This window comes from Lagopus leucura, unplaced genomic scaffold (assembly GCF_019238085.1).
Source record: "Lagopus leucura isolate 7727_CA_CO unplaced genomic scaffold, USGS_WTPT01 Super-Scaffold_73, whole genome shotgun sequence".
Taxonomy (NCBI): domain Eukaryota; kingdom Metazoa; phylum Chordata; class Aves; order Galliformes; family Phasianidae; genus Lagopus; species Lagopus leucura.
In genome coordinates, this window is record NW_024962252.1 from 86,969,270 (window position 1) to 86,993,188 (window position 23,919).

At 45.9% G+C, this 23,919-nt stretch overlaps 1 protein-coding gene across 1 annotated transcript; it reads right to left on the reverse strand.

Moving 5' to 3' along the window:
• Positions 1 to 617: 617 nt before the first annotated feature.
• ARHGEF33 (Rho guanine nucleotide exchange factor 33) lies at positions 618 to 23,919 on the reverse strand. The gene is made up of 16 exons (XM_042893875.1): positions 23,898 to 23,919; positions 21,053 to 21,119; positions 19,998 to 20,028; positions 15,499 to 15,663; positions 14,040 to 14,161; positions 13,036 to 13,178; positions 11,710 to 11,769; positions 10,326 to 10,541; positions 9,545 to 9,674; positions 8,186 to 8,318; positions 7,190 to 7,273; positions 6,287 to 6,370; positions 5,383 to 5,531; positions 4,557 to 4,742; positions 2,458 to 3,211; positions 618 to 755 (listed from the first exon to the last, which is right to left on the reverse strand). Exons 1-16 carry the CDS (start codon positions 23,917 to 23,919, stop codon positions 618 to 620), a joined length of 2,484 nt encoding a protein of 827 aa, XP_042749809.1.

The window sequence follows — 23,919 nt, forward strand, 5'->3', positions numbered from 1 at the left end:
TGAGAAACAGCATGTTGATTAAAAGGTGGAAGAGGATTTCAGTCCAAAAGAAAAGACAGTGCTGATTAAGAAGAATAAAATCCAGGTGCTTCAGCTGATGCTTATTAGACCTTCTCAAACCAGCTGGATAGTGTAATCTGGCCTTCTGGAAGACATCTTCAGTAGTGTTTTTTCTTCAGGAAGTGGAGGAAAGAAAAGAATTTTGGACTTCTGGCCAGGATGCCAAGGCACCTGTCTGTTGGGGGTGAGCCTGAACTAGTCCTGGCTTGAATTTGGAAGAGTGAAGATCTATGGCAGAAAAAACAGTTTTGGGGGATGACGGGGAGAACATGGAGGTATTTGGCCCAAGCTTTCCAAAACTCTGAAGAAAATTAGGCAGGAGTAAAAGCTAGCAAATTCCTCTGCTTACTGGATCTGCTGGCTGAGCTTTGCTTGAACCCATAGCCTGGCCCTCCCCTGTGCTAGGAAGAGCAGGACGCATTTGTGACAGTCTTCTCTCCCATCCCTCCACCTATTATATCAGGGGACATCTCAGAACCTTGCTGTCTGTCTCCACCCTTAGGGACCCAGGGAAGTACTGTTGTGCTTGGGCTGTGGCCTGCCTTTCTTGGGGCTGCTTATTTCTTTTTGAAGAGCTTGCGGAAGGAGCTCCGGAAACCCCCTTTGGGTTCGTGCCGTGGGTTGTGGTCGCTGAAGGATGTTTGCTCATTGTCATCCTTCTGGCAGAACCTGGTGTTGTCTTCTGCATGGAGCTCCTAAAAGGGAAAAGACAATTTAACCAGCATTTGCAACCTCACATCCTTGTCCCCTTCTCTTTTTTTCTCTCTCTCTGCTAGGAGGGACTTGGTGGGTCAGGAGGTGCTGGCAAGGTTGGGAGACAATGCATCACTTGGGCCTCAGCAGCATTGGTACCTCTACATAGAGCTTGTTGCTGGCTCTGAATCTGAGGCATTGGCAGAGGACTGGAGAGAGAAGCACGCTTAGAGGGAACTGGAGCCTTCCTTGCTAGATTTTGGTTTAGGTGGTCTTACTAGCCCCTTCTTTTGTCAGCAAGGGTGCAAGCCAGCATGAGGAGTTGAAGGAGTAGGTTCTTCCCAACTCCTCCTTGCTCATGAGCTCTTTACCCCAGGACTGGGAGGCTTCCTGAGTTGATACGATGTGAAAGACTCTTCTGTTGACTCTGCTGCTCCCTGGTTTTACATCTGTGGTGCAGGAAGCTTTGGTAGCACACACACATTGTGGTAATACGCCTTTAAAATATCTCTTCCCCTTTCAGGAGAGAGCGGAGTTCCCCTCAGTGTTGCTCTGGGGACTGTTCTGTCCACCACCGCACAGTGGTCTCTCTATTGCTCTGTGGGGATGAACGTGACCTGTGATTTGGGACTTGCTCCCTATCCGCACCCTGCTGTGGGGCATAGATCTGTGCATGTGAGTGCCAGGCAGCCCACAGGCTGTTGTTTCTGAGCAGGCTGTGTCCCCAAAGCTCTTCTTTGCCTTGTCACCCTGTTCTACCACCTCCTTTATTCACTCATTTTTTTTTCTCTTTTGAAGTTTCCCTACTGCCTTTCCAGACAGATTGTTGGAAATTGCCTTTTATCATTATCTGCATTTACACACTCATCTGCATCTTGTCTTGTTTGAGCAGGTAGGTGTTTCTCTAGGTGTCACTGAGGAAGTGTACTAAGGACATCACAGCACTCTCAGCCCCTTCTCAAAGAAGCCTCAAATGGGGCCTGCATGTCCATTTGGGGTTTTCTTCCCTGACTGCACAAGCCCAAAGCTGACTGAGCAGGCACTGCAAGCTACAGAGACATTCCTGCTGTATCTGATGTCCCTGAAGAGCTGGAGTGCTGCCTACTGTGTCAGTGGCTGTCTGAGGGACAGGGACATGGTTGCTGGGCCCTGCCCGATTTTCCATAGACTTACTGGTTCACCAACAAACACAGGTGCAGCAAAACCGATGGACCAGATCCTTAGATGAATAAATGGTTTGAGCTCAGCAGAGTCATCCTGGTTTGTACCAAATGAGGATCTGATACTAAATCCATCAGTTTTCTCAACCCAGCTAACTGGGTGCCACCCTCTATTCATTTTGAACCGCTTTGCGCATGCTTAACAACCCTGATGAGGTAGAACATTTTCTCATGGGGTAAGCTCAGTGACAGCTAGAGATGCATGAGAGGCTAGCTCCTCTCAAGAGTGGTCTCACTGTCACTTAGCCAGCTGAGTGCCTCAAGCCCATGTTTGTCCATGGGGAAGATGTGTTTGAAAAGCAGCTGTCCTGTGTCGTGTTCCCTCCCTTGGGCACATACATGCAAATGAGGGCTTTGAATGTGTGAACTTGGAAGCTAGTTTGGCAAGTTCTGCCCTAACTGAATCTCAGATCTTTATCTTGCTGCTTCTGCACCACCATGTGCCTTTTTTTTTTTTTTCCTCCTCCTATTTAAGCCTCCTTACTTCCAAAAAGCTTGGTTTTTCACCCGCTCCTCTCTGTGGGGGGAAGTAGCTCCTTTGGGAGCTTCGAGATGAGGCTGAGATCAAGTGAGGCTGGACATTCCTCTCCTGCTTCTGCTGCAGCCGGCTCCCACTGCTGCTCCGTGTGCTGTAGAGTCTGGAGCTCACACCCTCAGCGCTCCTCGGCAGCTCCTTCAGAGACCTGCTCAGCTGCTTGCCTTTGCTGTGGAACATCTCACGCTTGTAAGTGCTGCTGCTCACAGGAGTACTGCTCTTAGGCAGTGGCTGTAAGGCATGATCTGTCCTCTCTGGTTCTGATGTGAAGTTAACAGGCCTAAGGAAACAAATGTCTAAGCTGGATTCTGAGGAGGCTGGGGAGCAATTCTCAAAGAGAGCAAGATTTTGGAAAGTATCATCTTCATAGGGACCTGGCATGGTGAAGACTTCCCCAGGGTAATCAAACTCTTCATAGCTTGGCGCAAAGTTCCTCGCATCCTGCAGCAGCTCCACAGAGGTCCTGATGGCTCTCTCTGGGTTTCCCACCGCATCAGCAGGTGGTGCTTCATACTCCATTTCAGGGATGGATTGTAAAGGAGCTGTCAGAGCCTTAAGTTCCTGCTCAGTGAGCTGAGAGGATGCAAGGATGTTCTCTGGCCTCTCGTGTTTTCTGCTTTCCATTTCCCAGTCGGGGGGCTTTACAGCCTGGATATTCTCCAGGACAGCTGGCTGAGGTTTCTTCATCTGAGGCAACAAATGCCTTAAAATAAGAAAAAGAAAAAAAAAAAACAGAAGAAAGTGGAATACTGGAGGACTACAGAAACATCTCTCCCCACCTTACTCCCACCCAGTTCTCTTGGCTTTATGACCCCAAATTGTTTTAATATGTGAGAGAAGAGTAACGTTGCTGCTGCTACTAAAAATCACCTAGCTAGGTTAGCAGGAGCAAGCTTCCACAGGCAGGGTTGCTTGTCTAAGGACTTTCACTGACATTTTAGTTTAAACCATTTAAAAAAAAATGTATAAAAACACAGAGGAAATACCAACTGGTGCTTCTTTCTCCTGTTCATCCTCATTCTCGATTTTTACTCTCCTTCCCCTTTTTTTGTAGTGGGGCTATGTCTTATTTTCCTGTGGTCTGACTTTCTTTTTAGATGGTTTAGGTTCCTCTCTTGTGGTGGAACTCTGTCCCCAGGAGTGTTTTGAGAATACTTGGAGAGCTCTTATAGAGTTTGCATCAGAGGATGCAGACCTTGTCCAGAGCTATGTTATGAGCTACATGTCTGGCAGCATCTGGGGAGCTGTTTTTCCCCCACCTCTGCTCAGTGCTGATGAGGTCCCATCCGGGCCCATCTTGGATTCCTGGTTTGAGATTCATGTAGGGAAGGTGGGGAGGTGTCAGCTGAGGCTCCCAAGGCAGGAGCCTGGAGTGACTTTGGGCAGAAAGAAGATTGGTTTGGGTAGTCTGGGGAAAAGGAGGCTAAAGCTTGATCTAACAATACTACTACTTGAGGGACACTGAGAAAGATAGAGCCAAACTCTTGTTAAATAATGTAAGAAAGCACAACAGCCACAAATTGTTTACATAAGAAATAGTCAAGTCTTAGTGTGCTAGTATTCATTATCTCTTCTGGCAACTCTCAATGGCCAAAGAATACAGGGTTCTTTTAATTACTATTGTAACTTTCTGAACTTACATGGGCTCATGTCTTGTGATAGTGGGATTCATTGTATAAAAAGGCACCTTTTTTACTTGTCAGAATCCTTGGTCATGTTCCCTAGCTTTTGTGATGTTGACAGCAGTGAATAACACGAAGTGCAGCTTTGCACATTGATGCCATCCTTACCAAATACATGTCCTCCCCAGTATGCAGACAGCTAGCAAGAGCACTGGCAACTGTGGGTAGAGTTCTGAAACACTGCCTGCTAGTAAGCCATGGCAGTGGATAGCAGGAAGGAGATAGCCAGCCCTTCATCTCTGCATGTACACAGGGAGCAGTGTTGGAAATGGCAGTCTACTAGAGAGTGTCACTGGCATAGTGTATGGGTGAGGAAAGAGTTTTCAGCCTGCTTTGAAAGCCTTCTGCTAGGACAATATGGCTTACGGGGTTGTCGTGCCAGAGGAAGGTGCTGGTTGGAATGACTGCATTGCCTCTTCGGAGTGAATCCCGCTGTCACGGATAGAGGCTGTGCTGGGTGTTGGAGAAACCTCTTGGCTCGTACACTGGGAAGTGAGACCTTTGTACAGCTTCACCAGGGACGACCTGAGGGAGGAGAAATCCATCGTCGTGCTAAGAAATAAGGCAGGGAATGAGCACGAGCAAGTAAGATCAAAGAAAACAGGGCTGGAAGGGTCCTTAATATTCCCATGCATCTCTTCCCACCCAGAGGAAGGATCTATTCCACCTTGTCTATCCCAGTCAGCAAGGGGTTCTGCTTCCTGTCCCATTCTTAATGCCTCCCTTAAAAACAACCCCTTCCCAGCAATTATGGATTATTTTTTCCCTCCCCCAGTAAAAACAGAAAGCACTACTCTCTCTATCTTTTGCTTAGCCTGTAAATGGGCTTCAGGACATGGGCTGGGCGTTCACCTATACCCTGACCTGCTGAGGCAGCTAATTTCAATGTACTCTCCTGCTGGGGGCCAACTTTTGGTTCCCTAAAGCAATGGCAATGTTGTAATGCATGTTGGCTTCTATAGAAAGATTAAACTGTTTCATTTAACTTAGCTGGAAAGGCTCACAGCAAATCTGACCTCAGTTTGAAGGACAAATGGCAATAGTGGTCTTTTTCCAGCATTCATATGCACAGGGCTTAGTTTTATTTCAAGTGGGTAATGTACTGTTGGTCTAGGACAAAAGCCCTGTGCTACTGGGCTGGCCTCACACCTCCCCTTCCCTTGTAATTGAGAGAATGAGCTGTTGTGCTTACTTCTTCAGTTTTTTCCTCTTCTGTATAAGCAGATCTTCATTGCATTGGAAGAGGAGGCTGTAGTGTGAGATGAAGACCCGGAGACGCTGCACACACACCAGCAGCAGGTAATAATCAGGATGCTCTTGCTCCGTGAACTTCAGGACATTCTGGGGCACAGAGGAGAGTAGGCAGTTTGAAGGACATCCTTGCCCTTACTGGGGAAAAGGTGCTTTTTGGGACGGTGAATTAACACTGTGGAGCACACATGACATTGCCCTACGTGCTGTGGGAGCTTTTCTAGGCAGCACCAGTTTCTGAAAGACTTGGACAGGGCCTGCAAGCTACTGTTACAGTGCAAATACATGAGTGACCACCATAAATGTAACCGTGGGAGATGGGGGTGATCCACTGGTTGAGCTTAGTATTGGAGAAGTAAACCAATCTCTTGGTTTTTATAGGGCTCTGTGACATTTGCCTTCTTTGAAATGTTTCAGTACAATTCAGATTATCCTCCTGTGAAGCAAAACTGTGTTTTTAAGCAAGCTCTGCATAAGAAAATTTCTTAACTCCTAGCCTTAGTCGTCAAAAGCTAAAATGCGTGTGGACAACTCAGCAAGGAGGCTAGCTCTCTTACTGGAGTTAATTACAAAACTTTTGGCTTCCCAGGGGAAGGCTTGGTTCTGTCAGGTCAAATGGCAAAAATGGCAAACAGAAAAACATTTCAGGTATGAAATAAAAATCAGGCACTGTCAGCTGGCTTTTCTTTTCATTTTTGGTGGTGGTGGTTGGTCTTTTTTTCCTTTACAGAACCTGCTGAGTTAGCCAGAAGCCCTGTAGATGCACAGACCCGTGTCCCAGTTCTGAGTTAAGTCATGTGTTGTTATAAGGGTTAAGCACGGCAGTTTCCATCCTGGGACCCTACCTGTAGATGAATTAGGTATTCAGGGATTCGCTGGACTATATGGAAGAACAGAATGTAGAGATCGGATTTGATTTCTTCTTCTACCTGAAATAGAGAAAGCACCTTCAGAGTCTCTCTCATCCATGAAACGTCTGCTTTCAGATAGTTCTGGGCGTTAACAAGTGCTTTACCATAAGTGGTTACAGCAGTTCACAGAAGCACAGCAGCCAAGTGGTGGTTGCTTGTGATAATGCAGTGATCTTCACTCTTCCACAAGCAATAGCAGAGGATTATTTGCAGGAGACACTCGGCATTATTAAGCAGGGGTGTATATCTGAAGCATGCTAGTCAGTTTGTGTGCAAGGCCTAGGTAGACGCTGCTGTTCACAATGAAGTCCCAAACAGAACTGAACAAAATGAGACTGACTTCTTAGGATGTCTTGGAAGGAAGTTACTGTGGTTTACTTCCTGCACTTTAAAACTACCTTTATTTATTTTTAACTTCCCTCATTTAAACCAAGAATTAATAATGTGAGAGACCAGATGTCTAAAGCTGAGAAGTTCAGGGTGTTTTCTCACTCAAGAAGCACTTCAGCACTTACAGCCTCAGTCTTGGTGTCCCTGTTTGGATAATTTCTGCGTCAGAGACATTCTGTTCAGCCAGAGCAGATCTGGATAGCGTGTGCATAGTTTGATCAGAGGTTCTGTGTCTCAGTGTAAATACAATTTTCATTACACACAGCAGTTACTGTGTTAAAGCTGCTTTTTGTAGGAGCCTGTCAGCCATGGAGACATTCAGGAAACTGACATTGATGACAGAACAACTAGATTTGCAGTAAAGTTCTTTCTTGGGAAAGCACAGCAGGAAGAAAGCCAAGCATGCACGTTACTGTTATGCATCTGTGAAGCAGGCAGGAAGTTTACCTCCTTCAAGATCACCACGTGGATTAGGGAGATGCATTCTGGCAGGTCCCTCAGGTAAGCAACGTAGTAGTCCAGAAAATTGTTCTTATAAACAGGGGAAAAATAAAAACAACAAAAAGAACAAAGAAACTCAAGAGAAATATTTGTCACAGAGACAGCCAGCACAATGAACTGTTGACTCCCCTGTCACTCCTGGGAGCTCATGATTGCAGCAGAGCTACTAACTGTGCAGAGCTTCAGGGCTCTGGATTTCATAAGAGAGGCTTATTTAGTAAGATGGATCAGCTGTTGAGCACAATGTGTAAAACACCAGAGCAGGCAGGAGATGTTGGGAGGCTGGTGAGGAAGAAGCTTTTCTTATGAGTCTTAAAATTCATAAAGCATCAGAGCAGTTTTTACACATCTTTCTAGGAAAGTTCCTGCTGTGGTTTGGGCAGAACCCTTCACCTTGAAAAGGAGAGGCTTTACCTCTGGAGAAATAGACACTGTAACACAACAGTGACGGGGCTGTTTTACTGGGAGCTACAAACCAATATAGAATGAGACCTGCCTACCTGCTTATCAAAACTGAGCAAAATATATTGGAGGAGAGGAATGTATGAAAAATTTAGGCTCTTTTCACACCTCCACTGTGAATACAGACACCTAAGCTGTCAAGGCTCACATGCGGCTTCTCCAGCCAGGTCTGGGATTCATGCATTAATATTATGTATTATTGTTCATCTCTGTCAATGTGTTATCATCGTTGCACTGTGCTGTGGCCCTGTGGAGCTCCAGGTGGGTCTGGCATGTGGATATCCTGACCAAGAGGAGCTGCAACCAGAGGGGGCTACCGTGTACTGGGGCTGCACTTAAAAGAGAGTGGCAGAAAGGCATTGCTGTAGCTGCAGCTTCACAGTACTGTCATTCTGCTGCTCTTCTGTCTTGGCTCACTGATGGGCCATCAGCACCTTGTCATGCATCACAACAGAAGAGTCCAGAGATTGTATAACATACCTCATCATTTGTTAACTTCAGGAAGATGTCACCTAGAATTCCTTGGCGTGGCCAGCTCAGCACTCGCTCCTGGAGAGCGTGAAGTAAATCGACATGCTGCTGGACCAGGTACCGCAAAGAATTGGGGAAGAAACTGAAAGGAGACAATATCAGACTGGTTACAGAGAGCACAAGCTCAGCCTTAAGCATGCACTGCTGAAGTTTGCATTCATGGGTGGTCAGCATGGGCTTGCTTTACACCTGGAAGCCTTCCCGGGCTTGCCTGCACCAAGAAGCCTTGTTATGTACAGGGCTGTAGCAGGCTGCTACGTACATACAGGTACCTTCTCCAGTGGACTATTATTGGGTGTTTTGAAGGTTTCTTAGGCTGGCCCTCCAATATACTGTGTAGCTGGCTGGAATTTGCAGAACTGAAAAGCCCAGGCTTCTATGGCTAATGGAGCAGGACTGTGATTGTGAGCCATCCCATAGGGTGCTTGGAGGAATGCTTCCCAGATTTGTACACTGCATCAATTGTCAAGCCTTTTGATGCAGTATTGGTCAAAATGCCCTACTTCCTTTCTGTTATTTTGTCCTGATCTCATCCATAATCAGGATGATATCAAATATCAAAGTGTTTTCAGATGAGAAGTTCGCAGGGAGAAAAAGAGTAAAAGTAAAAACAAACTCGAAACTATCACATTACAGTTTGTATTATCTGTCATGAAACTGCTTAACTGAGTCCACATCAGCTACGTGTTCCACAGTGGACTTTGGTCAAATGACTCCCAGCGATGGTGAATAGAGGAGAAAAAGAGAGCTACCATGCAGTTGGCACCACAGGTGTGCTCAGGACTGGGAACTCCCTGGCTAAAACTGAGGAATGGGGAGAACTGTAAGAACTATCTCCTCATGGGAAATAATGTAGCAAAAAAACTGTTTTGAATTGTGGGACCTAGGTCAGTCCCACAGATTTCATATATCTATGTAAATACATGCGAGTTGTGTATACATATTGATACTTGATGAATGGCAGCTACTGGCAAGGGGCTTATTACCTACATTAACCTGTAGACTGGGAGAAGCAGTACATGCACAAGCTTTGTTCCCACTCAGGCAGGACAAATGTGAAGGAGGAAAAGAAGACTGATAAGACCCAGGAGACTGAAGTGATTATGGAAGGGTTTGGGATGTAAAGACAGGCAGGAAAGTCTTTAATCGCAGCAAAGACCTTTCAGTGCCTCCAGTTTTTAACAAGAAATGACTTATAAGTGCTTAAAGATCTCTGTGTGGATAAAAGAAAAGCAGGAGAGAGGGTGAATCAGAAAGAACAGACTGAAAAAAATTCCCCAAAAGAGAGAGCACACTAAACGGAAATACCTTCTCTCTTTGGTGCTCCTTTTCACATCTGGTCCTTGCAACGTTGCCTTGATCTTCAGGATAAGGGAAAGGTTGATGACATACTTCCTCTCTGACTCCAGCAGCTCCAAAGCGATGTTCTGCCTTTTGGCTTCCAGAAAATAATGTTTAAGTTTAAAAAAGTAAGGAAATGCTGACCTCAAGGACAGCCTCCCTCATGTTGGAGTGCATTTCCCCTGGGGATCTGGCATTAAATCATGAAGAGAAACTGCTGCAGAGAAGATCAACGTCCTGTGTTTGTGTTAGCTTTACCCAAAATACCAAGTTGTAGCCTCATGCTACAGTGTGCTCCAGGGATGACTGGAGTCACATTGCTTGCTAAGAAGGCTCCAACGCAAATGTGTTGTGCACTGTGAATTCTAGTTTCCCCCCAAGAGTTTGGGAAAAAAAAAAACAACAAGTCATCAAAAGCAAAACAACTCATGCCAAGGATTCAGATCCAGTTTCCCAGGAACAAGAAGTTGTATTTTTTACCCATATAACTAGCTACACTGTCAACAGCCCCACTGATATTCTGAACCTGGCAAGTCTTGGAAGGGGGCATGAGTGTCTGGAGTGCAGAACATATTTGTGTATTGTCTGATAGAACTAACCAGCAAGTGGAAAAAACAGAAGTCATGGAGACAGGAGACTCTGAGGCATTTCCTCCAACCAGGGAAAACTGCCTTATGTGTCTCCATCTGTAAAAGGTGATTAGCAGCTCATGCCAAGTGAGTGCAGCTGTGTGCCCCTCTGTCCTTACCAGCCAAAGAGGGTTCACATATAATGTTGTCTGCTGAGCTGTATCTGCTTTGGCCCACGTCTTTCCCCCTTTCTGGTTGCTCTTTGGAAATGTATTCATCTCCCCAGTCCTTGGTGTCTTTGGGCTGCTTCCATACTGTTGATTGCAGATGCACCTTTGTCTGACCATCTGCTGTCAGCGAAGGCTTAAGGCTGTCCTCTGTCTCTATGGCTGCTCCTGCAATGACAAACAGCTGCATGGAGTGTGACATCTTAGCTGAGTTAGTTCATTATGCTCTAGCTGTAGATAAACCTGCATTGTTACCCATCTAAAGGAGAAGGAATCTGAAGTATTCTCAGTGCTTCAGTGGTGGTGGAGTCATTTGGAATTCATTTACGACAAAAAATGGAAGTGCAGCTGGTGAGCCCTTCTGCAGAACAAAGTTTGCATTCTTCCAGCATTTATTTTCTGCCCAAATAAGATACGTGTTCCCAGTGTGTTGCACTCTATGGTTTTGGGACATTTAAGGACTTGGTAATACAACAGGTTGGCTGAAAGGTATTGTGGGAAGAAAAAAAGTATCATTGTAATTAAGATTTAAATGTCCCTCTTAATGGGTGTACATTGTCATAGCTCTTAAAGTTTTCATTAGTGATCATGCAAGCAGCAGGACTGGTAGTCTGAGGCTATTAAATCACAGAGAACGTACTGGAGAGGGTACATCAGTGCCATTGGTCTGAAATTGCTTTAATGACAATCTTTTGAATTTGGGTTGCAGTGAACCATTCTGTAATGTTTGTTCTCTCTTTCCTTCAAGTGGATTCAAGAAGAGCTATCATGGACAGCAAATGCTTCAAGTGAACAGTGCAGGCATCTGGCAGTTGTTCTCATGTGTCCTTTTGCTGGCCAGGACCACGTCCTTATTAAGTTTGTCACTAAGTTATTATTCATTTTTCTTTTTGCTGGAGAAACTTCTCTGCTACTATTCAGGCATCTTTAGGAGAGGTCCGTTTGGAAGCTGACGAGTAAATAATTGTTTCAACAGATCTGCTAGTATGTAGTCACTGTAAAGGCCATCTCTTCCCAAGCGGCAGAATGGCTCTCCAATTATTCTTTGTCATAATAAGCCTATACTCTTCCTTTCTGCAAAGGCACTTACAGCCTGCAAAAGTAGCAGCATCAAAAAGGCTTTTTCTGCTGAACATCAATGCTTTGCATTTGCACCAGTTATTTGGTGCTTCAGGGATGCACATTTACCCTGACAGCTACAAAAATGAAAATGAAGATGCATGGCAAAGTGTGAAAGTTGTTCCTGAGAAATGCATCCCTCAAAACATTTACTGAGTGAAGTAAAGTAAGTGTTGTCATTGAATCATTGTTTTTCAGCAGTTCAGTTTATTCCTACCTGGACCTCCTAGGACTTTCACACTTCCTTCTCCTATCGGCATGATCCTGGTGTCAGACACTGTTGAAAAGCAAAGGAAAACATGAGAGAAGATAGCTGTAGAGTAGGCTTCCTCCTTCCAAACCCAATCAGTGTGGTTAGATCCTCTAGCCCTTCACATTTTAGGAGTGGGAATATCCCTGTTAGTTCCTCCATGGGAGAAAAAGCTGCTCCATTTTGCTGTGGCTTTTCTCATGATCTTTGTGTCAGTAGCACCTTTAGGCAGGCTAACGTGGGGTTTCTGTTGTGCTCATTGCTGTCTGACCTTAGAGCCTGAGTAATCCTGGCTTGTCCTTGCTAAGGAAGTGCCCTTTGGTAGATGACACCCAGCAGACAGAACAAAAGGACTGATACCTGACATAGAGACACAGCTGCTATTTGAGGGTGATAAAGAGCTTATTGAAGAGTGATGGAGGGGTGAGATGACTGGAAAGAAAGAGGGGCAGTGAGGGATTTAAGGGAGAGGGCTCAAGGAAGGGCAGAAGGTGAGCTGAACAGAGGAAAAGACAGTACAGAGTTTTCTTCCAGACTCTGTACCTTTGTTAACATTTTAAATATGTATGGTTTTGGTGTCTTCCTTGTGTAGAGCAGGAAGGTGAAAGACAAGCTTAGACTCCTCCCCCAACCCTTCCAAGTTAGTTATAGGAAAAAAAGGCACTGGGCCATCACCTGTTTTTGATTCCAGACTTCATAAGCGTTTAGCAGTTGGCATTGTTTTCCTGGAGCAAGGTATAACCTTAATCCTGAGGGTCAGCAGCTTTCATAGCTAGCAAAGAACAGTGTTGCCCCTAGTAGTGTGTGTATGTTCCAGCTCCTACCACCCTAATCAACCCCAAGTGTCCCCCTAATGCCACACTAGGTGTTCTCTGACAGCCCAATCCCTGTGATCCTGCCTTCTGTGCCCTGCTCCCTAGCATGAAAACAACTTGACAAACTGTAGTATTTCCATCAGGGCTTCTGTTCAGTTGAGTGTATGTCATGAGTGTTAGAGGAGATAAGATCCAGCCTAGTTCCTTTTTCCTTGGAGTAAGTGAGGAATGGCTTTGGGGGCAACTTTCACAGAGCAGCATCTCCTGAATCCAGGCCAGCGTTAAAGCCATGCTTGAGTTCTCAAGACACAACGTGGGCTTGTGTGCACAGACCTGGGAGCCATGCTGCTACAGGGAGCAGCTCCATTCTCTTTCTGCTGTTGGCACCTGAGCAAAACTCAGTACCCTCTTAATCTAGTGACCTTTTCTGGACTTTTTTCCTAAGAAAGGCACTGCACTTACCTATTCTCTTTCCTACCTTTTTCATAAGTCACGTTGTGCAAAAGACTTGTAAAATCTTCATTGATCAGTACAGGTTCTGGGAGGTTTATGGATCGAAATGGGCTGCCCTGGAGAGGTGTAGGCACTGTTTGTGAGCTGTGATCGTCCTTCTGTGCTCTTCTGTACAAACACAAAGAATGAGACAGCTAGAAAACATGAATGCTACAGGAGAAGCTATGCTACACTTGTGGCTGACAACAGTATGAGTACAAGCACAGTCAGAAAAAGGATAGCTGCTGCAAAGATGAGGAAAGGAGTTGGCTTTGATGCATTCAGTTCATGAACAATATTATGGAAGTAATTTCACTGACTGTAGGAGAAGGTTATTTCTGTTCTTTTGCAGAGCATATTTCATCTAATTAAATGGCTTAATTAGCTAAGGGGCTAGCCTAGATTTGCAAAGTATTTGCATCAAGGCAGCTGTGCATCCATCATCAAGAGAGGCTAATCAGGGCCAAGGTGGATGAGCAGTCTGCCTATTCACAGTAACAGTAGTGTTCAGATATGCTGCTGTATCCTTGCTTGAAGAAGAAAAGATTGGAGACAGGAAAGCAAGACGTGACTGCACTGCCAGGATCACACAGAGTCTTGTGCACTTGACAGCAGGAGAAGGGAAGGAATACTGTAGTGCTGTTGTCTGGATGGAGATAGCTTAGCAATAGCTTTTAACAGTGAGGGCTCCTGACGTTTGATTCCTGCCCTAATAAATCCCTAGCAGGTCTGACTGTTTCACCAGGACTTGATTTCCCTGAGGGCTGCTGGGGCTATCTTGATGTGTATGTGCTGTATTTGCTCTGCAGCAGAGGTGTCTGAAAGCCAGGAGGAAACTGAAGGCTGGAGCTTCCAGTAATTACAGAGGTTTATACATATGTCCAGCTAGGAAAAGATTAAGAGATTGAAGTAAGATTGATGTAAGGAAATAAACAAAATGCACACCACCACTCATTAGCACGTCCAGAGTCCTGGAGCTCAGGCTCTTACTTAGCTTTCACTTTCCGTGATTCGCGCCGCTTCTCCTGCTGCAGCTGCTCAATTTTCTGTTGCATTTCCTCCTGCTTGGCACTGATTTCTTCGATCATTGATTTTGCATCACTGAGTTCCTCCTGAGAAACAAGCAAAAGCACAAGCGTTCCGACTGTGCCCATCAGCCTTACAGAGCACAGCTTTGAATGCTGGCTGGTGTGGACTAGAGGTGCTTCAGGAGGGTGTCTCAGTGATTTTCCTTTGCAAGATCATTGTGTGTATATGTGGTTACGACACTGGTAGAAGATAAAGATGTAGGGCTTTATCCACTAATAGTTAAAATAGGGCCTTGAAACTGCCTTTTTAGCCTGGCTTTTGAAGGAAAGGAGACCTGCTCTAACCTCATGTGTGTGTCTCACTGTCAACACATCCTCCCTTGGGCAGTTTCAGCCAAGCTTTATATGTACGTAGAGTTCTCTTCATGCATAAAGTTCTTGCAAGTTTCATCAAGACTTAAATTATTTCTTGTAAACTGAAAGAGGGATTTCCCTGAGCAAGGAAGTGACTTCACTGGGAGTTCAATGCTTAGACAGTCAACATAGGCATGAGGCAGAGGAAGATCAGCTTTTGCACCTCCTTTTGCTTGAATAACTCCTTCTATCTGGATTTTAAAGCCATTTTTTCCCCTATAACAACATCTTGGATAACCCTACGTCTGTCTGCTTTGAAACCTCTGCTACATGCCCTCGTGCTTTTGTTCAGCTGGGCCCACAGAGCCCCTTTAGCCTGGTGCTGTCCATCTCTTCCCATCATGGGGACATATGGGCTTTTCCAGCCCTCTTTAACTTCACAAGGAATTACTGACTCAGCAAAACCCCATGGGGAAAATTTACCATTAAAACAATAAAACAGTTCCTCAGCCTGCCTCCTCACAGGCAGTTGTCCAGTTTCTGCAAGGAGATGCTGGCTGGTTTAAAGTGCACATCGAGCCCTCTTGCTAGGCTCTCTTCCCTAGTCCTTTGTTTCTAATCCTCGTGGGCCGGATCAAACCAGGCAGCACTTCCTCCCAACCGTGTGGGAATGAACAACTTCAAAAGCTTTGGCATTACGTATTCATTCCCTGGTCCCCAGCAGCTTTGGTTTCTGCAGGAAGTGCAGGAGACCTGGCCCAGGGAGAGCTATGGCACAGTGGCTGGCTGCCTGTGAGCATGCTGTATGCATGTTGCATGTGCAGCCCAGAGCAAGGGTCTTTTTTGCTCCTGAAGAAGGCTGTGTAGGCCAGGGCACAGGTTACATTGGAGTTGGAACTCCAGGTCTGGAAGGAGACACAGAGCTGAAGGTGCTGCTCCAGATACATCTGAAATGATTGCAGCTCATTTTCTTTGTGTACAAGAAGGATTGATGGAAGCAGGTGAGAGCTCCTTGCCACCCAAGATAGAGGGGCACATATGCAGCTCTCTGCGAGTCACACTCCTACCTTGAAGGTGTTGAGGGAGTTCTTCATCTCAGCCACTTTCTCTTCCATGGCACAGCGGCAGCTCTTGACCTTCTCCTCCAAGGCGTACTCGCCATGCTGGATTCGTGACAGCTCCTGCATCGCTTCTGTGAAACCCGCCTTCAACTCAGAGGCTAATGCCTGCAACTAGAGGAACCACAAACGTGGTGGTACAGCTTCTCATCCTAGAAGGTGGTTGTGTCCCCAAGAGTCACCCCTGGTTCAGACTGGCATGGAGACTAGGTGCGTCCCTCCTGTAAGGTGTTGTTCTCTTTCTCCTTTCATGGCTGGGAGGCATGGGGGAGGTTTGGTTCCTGCTGCAGCCACAGTACACAGTAGGAAATGTTTGTGTTGGGCAATCAATGTGCCCCTTTTTGGACCCAGAGTTTTTCCAGGCTCCCTGGCAGGTTTGCAGCCTGTCAGTCTCCAGAAGGAGGGGACAGCCTGAAACATGCCAAGCACTTTGCAATAATAGCAGCCAGGTTATCAATGCCAGAAGCAGCTGAGTGATCAAGAATACAGCCATGTTTGAGCAAAGCCTCCTCCCGCATATGCTGATGGGGCTGGTGCCTGGTCAGACCTAACACCTTACTCAGAGGACTGTGAAGCTTTGTTCTTTGTCAGCGGGCCTTTTCTAGGGAAGGAGACAGCTCTCTAATTCTTAGAGGGAAGGGAGCTGGGGGGTATTTCTCTAGCATAGACACTGTGCCCACAATCCCTGTTTTCTTTCTCTAGAGGCCCTAGCACTGCTGGAAGACCTCATGACCTAAGCTGGAGGCAGCCGGTTGACAGCTGGGCGAAGCAGGAGACAGAGCAGGGAGAGCCAGGCTGGCACAGCGAGCAGACAAGGCAGATTTGGAGGTGGGCAGTGAGGGGAGGCAGGCAGCTTGTGGAAGGCCAAGCAGGGACGCTCTCTCTTGGGGTAGCTTGGGCTGTCAATTCTGCCCCCACTGCTGTGAGCAAGGCACTCATTCTGCCTGCACAAAGCCCACAGTGAGGTCGCGGCCCAAGGCGCTTCAGTACCAGTGTTTTTTACCTTTACAACAGAAATTCGGCCTAACATCTGGTTATAAACTGAGTCCAAAACAGGAGCACTGATGGTAAGAGGACAGCCACCCCGGGGAACTCAGGCGCTTGAGTCCTGTAAATGGAGCAGAGATGGCTTCCGATACCTCAGGGCAATGGCATGCACCATCCTCCCCTGATCAAGACCAACAGTGTCTTTACAGAGGATGTCTGCCTGATATCCCCACTTGTACCCCACTGATTACCCCACAGACCCCCATTCATTCCCAGAGCAGCCTGGGCAGGAGGAGCTGGACTGACAATAGCTGGAACAAGGCAGGGGGGACAGGAGGCTAGAGGTGAGGGCAGAGAACATCTTCCCTCCTCAGGCAGTCATTCTTGACTCCCCAGGCCAGCTGGAGCTCAAGCTCCCTTGGTTCAGCCTGTTTGCAGTGTACTATGGTGAACACCTTCCTGTGATGCAGGAATATCACAGGAAGTGTCACCCTGTTTGCAGTGCTTGGATCTATGGCTGCGAGGGGAGATCACACTGCTTCTGCTATCTGTGGGGTCTGGCATCAGACATCGTAGCATACATGCCAGGGGGAGTGTGGGATCATAAAGTACTCCAGCTGTGCAAAATGTTAGTATTCCTGTCCCTGCTCACTGGTGCTTGCCAGTCCCTTACATGTTAAGCTGATGTTGCCAAAGCAGAGTCTATCTATAGCCTGCACTGAGGTTAGGCATTGTATGCTTTCTTTAGAATGAAAAGATGTGATTCATCAGATCCATTTTAGTGATCTGCTTCAATACTCCAAGTTATGCTAACTAACAGTGGAGCAGTCTGGAAGCTGGCTCTGAGGTATCTATATCTGGGCAGAATAAGATCAAAGTGAAATGCTTTTTTCCCCAGAAGTCTGGCTGTATCCTGAGATGCTTGCAGAAAGGGGGTAATCTAGATCGAACTTCAGAGTCAAAAACTGCTAGGCATCAGCAGAGTCAGCCAAACAGAGACCATTATGTAGAATTCTGTGTCCATGTGTACTGAAACCAGAGTTCAGGCAGCCAAAAGAGAGATCTGGACTAGTGACTGGACCAAATTATATCGCGCGTTTCAGCAAATAGATCTAAGAGCAGGCAGTCACTTTTTATTTTGTGGCTCACTGTTGTTGAGACTCTGCTTTTCTAGTGACTCTGCTAGCTTGTTTTCTTTGTGTATCCTGCAGGACAGTGCTCTGTGTGTCTGTCCTGCTTGGTACATGCTTTCTTGGCCCCATGCAGCTGGCTATGGCTATTTCAGATACAGAAATGCATCTTCTGTTCACATTTCACTTTGTTGTTAGATGGATGAAAGCAGCAGCACATCAGCCACATCTTGCCAGAGCTTGCATGAAGTGCTGAAACCCTGGGAACTCCCTCTGCTGCCCACAGTGCTTGGAGCATAAAGAAGCACAAACAGCCTTGCACATTGGATACAAGCTTCATCCAAACTTAAGTGGAGTGGCATCTGTGACAAGTGACATCAGTGGCAAGTGGAGCTCCTGCAACACATTATCCTTGAACTCTTGCCAAGTGCATAATTGCGCTTGGGCACTGCATTTTAATCTGAGCTCTTTTCTAATGGTAAGAACCCATCCTTTAAATCCCATGGGCTATTGCAACAAAAGGAAGCCTGTGAAGCATCAGCTCGTGCTTACATTTTATTCTGCGAGCGCAATCATCTAGATGAGAGCCCATTCAGTGTTTTGTGAACCCTTGGAAAGTTGAGCTGATTCAGTGTTTCTAAAGGTTCTACAGCGCAATATATACAGAAACAAACAGAAAAACCCAGTTTTTATGCCTGGATGGAAACTTGGCAAGAGTTCAGCTGTAATGTGTTACCTGGCTCACCCATTCGTAGGAATAAGTGAAGCTGAAGAGGAACACATTTTAGCAAGTTAATTTGAACTACCTAATGCTTAGAGGACAAATCAGTCTGTGTGGTCACAGCACATCCTTACAACCTGTTCAAGAACTGAGAAGGGTCTGTTCCAAAAAAAGCACTCAGGCCTCTAAATAATTTAGTATGAGAAAGAAACTTCAGCCCAAGCTTGCCCTTTGAGTCTGGCCCTTAAACCTGGCAAAGCAGTGTAGTATGGGCTCCAGTGCTATGCATCTGTAGCAGGTTGCCTTCTTGTGGGGGCTACGGCTCCCATTTTATCAGCCTACCTGAAGTTTTTCAGCTGTACGTGGAAAAACTGCAAGTAAAATCTCTAGTAAGATCCAATAATCACGCTGTGCTCTGTGAGTGGCCCTGCATGCAGAAATAAAGGATTCTTTTCCTGTCTTTGCATGACTCAAGAGGACAGTGTGCAACAGTCTCTTGTGACTATCACTTGACCTACAACCCAGTGGCAATATGAACTCTGTAGAAGTGCCCCTGGTTAGTGGAGCAAGCATTTACCAACACGGAGGGGGGAAATTATGACCATGAAGAAGTAATGGTGGCTGGGTAGGCTGAGAAGAGTGGAATCAGAAGATGAACAAGAACCATTTCTCAGCATGGTTTTGATTTTACTTTTTTAGAGTGGATCTATGCTGTCTGCAGAATCTTTGCTGAGCCTCTACTCTTGTCTCATCTGCTGTGCTAGCCCAAAAGTGTGGAATAAACAGATGCTGCTTCCAGGAGCAGAGGCAGCAGCAAAACTGGAAAGCCTTTCCACGCTCCCTTGGCAGGTGCCAGCAATTTGACCTGTTTGCTGAAGAAGGTGACCACCCCTGCTGCATGAAATCTTGCTCACACTTTGAGGCAGCCTGAGAAAGATCATCTTGATCAGATGGAAATGGCTTATGGATTGAATGACCTGAGATACAAGACAGAGAAAAGCCTTGTAAAGCGGATGATTAGTCTTGGTGAGCTGTGTTTACTGCCTTGGCTGCTACAGAGTGTCCACATGGAAGCAAGGGCTTCCATGACTAGCTGTGTTCACACATATCCCTCACTATCAAAGAGGCTGTCCAGGACTGTTTCTCCAAGAGTGCTTGGCAGCTGCTAAGGCATTTTACACTAGCACTGCTCCTGTTCTCAGTGTCCTTGAGCTGAAGACTCAAAATTGCTAGTGAAGGCAGCACAACTACAGCCAATCATTAGGAAGGCTTGTAACGCCTCGCAGTGTGAAGTTAACTGAGCTGTGCTGATTTACAGCCAGGCTTTAAGAGAATATTCACAATTTACATTCGTAGGTAAGGATGGTGGAAATAAACAGCAAGCAGTTGGGTAAGGACAGAAGGGAAGGGTATATCTAAAGGAGTCTGCAAGCTCCTACACATTTCAGCTCATTTCAAAGCTGTGCAGTCCTTTTTTAGCCACTGCAGTGTCCATAGGGCCCTTGCAGAAGCAGAAGGAGAAAGCCAGCTATTAACTTTTAATTTAAAGGATTATTTAGGAAGCATACTTGACCTGCAATGCACGAGCTCTTCATGCATGCTGGACTTACTGTGCCAGGCCTTTCAACAGCCCAGTCACAGCTCTAATCTTGGAGCCATCTGATTGGGAAAAAAAAAAAAATAAACAATTTGTTTATGAAAAGCAGTACCTTCTCTGTTATGGCAAGAGGCATCCCATAACTCTGCAACTGCTTGCCATGGTGCTCTTACAAGCAGTTATGGGCATTTAGTGTTGTGATGGTGACAAGGCTAGTGGTAGACAGGGTTTCCAGTTCAGGGAAATGTTTATCTGTTAGATACAGTTCCAGATTGAACTGCATCAAGTTTTAAAGTGTTCAGAACTCCACTGTGTTTCCTGCAGACTGGAAATGCCTAGGAAACATCACTGTGGGAGCACTGAAACTGCATCTTACAGGAAGGATGCTCCCTGAGTCATGATACAGACAGTCTCATCACATCCACAGTGGCTAATAGCAGCAAGAAAGTTAACTCAGACTACAAAGCTCTGGAAGTCCTGATGACCTTGAGCCCACGTGGACTCAAACATGGGGTTTCCAAGCCTGGGGAGCCATGCAGCAAGACTTGATGTTCTGGTCTGCCCAGCTGACCTGGTCTAATAGACAATAGCACTCCACGGTCCAAGGAGCCATGAGGTTGCTGTATCACTCAGAGCCCCCCCAGGGACTTCCTTTCTGCTAGGAAGGACCCCCCTGACATCCCCTTCATTGTGCAATCAATGCATTCTTGCTCCTGGGATGGTTCCGTGGGTATGGTGAAAGTTCATCAGAACTCAGCCATGAAATCTGCCTCCAGCTCAGTGAACAGACATTCTCTAATTGATGTTAATGATGCCAGTTAGTTAATCAGCTGAGCACACAAATCACCTGTCTAGGCACAGTTAACCAGTTGTAAGCAGAGAAATTTTACTGAAGTGTCTCTTAAAATCAGGCCCAAGATGTGATATGTGTGACATACATTCATGCAGTATGTGTATTTTAGATGCCATGTTCCTCATTAGTGCCTACGTTTTTCCTTCCACTTAATTTAGCTTTAACTACTAGTTATCCATTAGTAAATCTTTAAAATCTTATGAGTTATTTAGGGCATTTTGCTCATCTTTACCTGGGAAATCTGTGTTGCAGGGGTACTCACAGGCACACTTTCAGTCTCTCCTGTGGGAATAAAGAACTTCAGTCAATTAAAATGACTTATTATAGTTGCTATAAATAACTGGAACAGAGATGTTGAAAGTCCCTCTTGAGGTATAAATCAGTTTTAAAGGACTCACTGTAGGAGTCTCACTGTAGGAGGTGTGAACACTGTGTAGTTTGTAAAATAAACTGCAGTTGTAAAATGGGAACGGCTCAACTAAACCAGATGTTAAATTCACCTCATTTGCTGCCCTGTTTCAGTCCAGAGCTGGTCCATGTGAAAGGGTGAGAGTTGAGTTATATTTTGTCATGACACATTCTGAGCAGTAGTGGTGTCTTTTCTAATGCCAGACAAATATATATATATATCTTTACCATTAGTTTCAAATTCATGCTTTCTTATGGCATTGTGATTTCCAGCTGATTTTGTTTAATGGAGTGAGGCTTAACATTTCTGAAAGAGACTTAGCTCACAGAGGAGCTTGTATCTGTTTCACAAAAGTGATTTGGGCACTCCAGAGACACAGTCTCTAGGCACTTGTAGGTTTTTGATTGAAAAAGTATGTTTATTATTTCCTTTTATAACATTGTCTTTTCTGTGCATAAGCTCTTCAGTTATCCACCAGAAGGTACTGCTGGTTGTGTTGCCATGACACTTGGAGGGGATTGCAGTCTGTTCAATCAATTCAAATTTTATTTCCTATGTCAGGCTGGCTGGCCTCCACCTCCCAGAAAACACCGTCCCACCCAGTTCCTCGTCTGCATTGCCTCCTCTCAACAACATAAATTCACAGAGTGAGTTTTCTCTTTCCTCCTAGAATTTGCTTAATCTCCTGCTGCTGTCAGTCCCCAGTGTGGCCAGTGACCCTGTGTCCAGTTCTGGGGGCAGCCAGGTTCCCTCTTCCTGTGCTGGCTGCAGGTGTGCTGTCATTTACCTACCTGTGCCTACAGGACCAGAGAAATTTGGTCTTGCAGAGGCTTGAAATGTATGTGGGGAGCGCTCTAAGCAGTTAGAAAGTACATTAAATACTAAAGCTAAAGCCTAGAAGTCAGAGCTGTACAAGGCACAGTTATGTTCTGATTACTTTGCCCCTGAGGGGGAATATCGGCTACTGCCAAGGGCACCTACACATTGGCCCTGTTCTGGTCTCTAGGACTTGTCCTGATTCAAAGGAATATAAGCAAATTCCCCAGTGAATCACAGAAGTGTGAGCCACAGAGAGCAGAGGCCACGTGTCCCTTTCTACCCATGTGCCACTTACTCCCTGTGCTGGCCAGTCTCACAGCTGTGAGTTTCTGTTGTAGGGTCAGATACTGCCAGATACCCAGCCTGTGTGTCTGCTCTGGTGTAAGTGGTAATGCTTAGTGTGGAGGGGAGGGGAGTAATGACTGATCAGAATAGAGCAAGAGGATATACGTATTGATTAACAGCACAGTGTGAATCAGGGACAGAGAGGACAGGGAAATGTTGTTTTGTCAAAGTATTGGTTATATTGGATGCTGAGCTTTGTTGAAGAATTAGAGGTGACAAGTAGAAGCGTGGCACAATGAGGAGGGGCCATGGTCACTCACTGCTCTCATTTTCTTAGGACTAATATATAACACAGAGGGCTTGAGCCAGCCTTGCAGAAGTCTCTAGTGATCTTTCATTTGGGTTTGGAGATGGATCTGTGTCCTCAGGCACAATCAAAGTGGGGAAGTGCTACTGAAAAAGGCCATAAGAGTGGAGAGGATCTCTGTCTCTATGCTTTTACCTCCCACCTTTGCCATGGATGTGAGCAGAAGTACTCTCTGAAAGTTGCATGTAGCCACACATACCCAGGTCATCTTTGCAAAGTCGTTGCCAGGAGCTGGAACAGTTCCCTTGCACTATGGGAAGCAAAGGGCTTCATGATTATCTCCCAGTTTCTGCAGTGAGCGTCTGCCGCCCATGGGGGCATACCAATTAATTGGAAAAAAACCTTGAGATAATTTCCTTTTCAGGCTGTACTGTAGTGGAGGGGCCTAGGTACATAGACCTAATTTAGTCAAATTAGAATAATAATAATAGAGGAATTAACTCTTCCATTACCCATCCCATGGCAACACCAACATCTTTTAGAGGGAAGAGAGATAGTCCAGGCTCACTCTCTTGAGCTGACAGTTATGGGCACTCCTGAAGGCTGCCCCTTCTGCTCTTCATCGTATGAAGAATTCCTTAGCATATGAGCACAATCACTTCTCAGGTGGCAAGGCAGAGCACAGTCCTACAAGTGGTTTGGGGTGAAAAGCAAGTACCACCAGGCCCACATTCCTCTGCAAGAAGAACATCTTAAGCCAATAACAGCACTTTCCAGAAATGCTGCTGACAGTAGCAGGACTGGTTGTGTGCAGGCAGTGTGCCATAGTTACATCTTGGTACTTGTGAAGCCAGGACTGGCAGAGAAATCTTTCTTGTGGCACTCAAATGAACAAGAACCCCATGCAGCAAAGCATGTGGGGGAGAAAAGCAGATCCTCACTGCAGTGAGAGTAGCTTTCAACAGCTGGAGGTCTCTGTTAGTCCCAAGGTAAGAGAGGGCAATGACTTCCCATAAGGCACTTTACCTAAGCCATGGGATTATTTTCCAGGGGGGAAGAGGGAAGTGTTTTTAAAATAAGATGGAGAAACTTCAAACCCCAAATATTTCTATGAAACTAAGAGGAGGGAGAGTTTACTCGCAGTTGCTGAGAGGTGTTCTCGTGGGGATAGTCATACAAAGGCAGCTTGCTTCCTATCTCTCTTCATACTATCAAGAAGTGAAATTAGAGGATGCTTTACCTTCTTGTTTGTTTGTGTCCAT

Bases quoted from the DNA above. Each gene is read 5' to 3' on its own strand.
- ARHGEF33 (XM_042893875.1), bottom strand. From the start codon at position 23,919: ATGGACACAAACAAACAAGAAG. The intron at 13,179-14,039 runs GTAAGAGCCTGA...GTGTTTGTACAG, and splicing joins TCACGGAAAGTGAAAGCTAA to AAGAGCACAGAAGGACGATC. The intron at 11,770-13,035 runs GTAGGAAAGAGA...GCTTTTCAACAG, and splicing joins CAACGTGACTTATGAAAAAG to TGTCTGACACCAGGATCATG.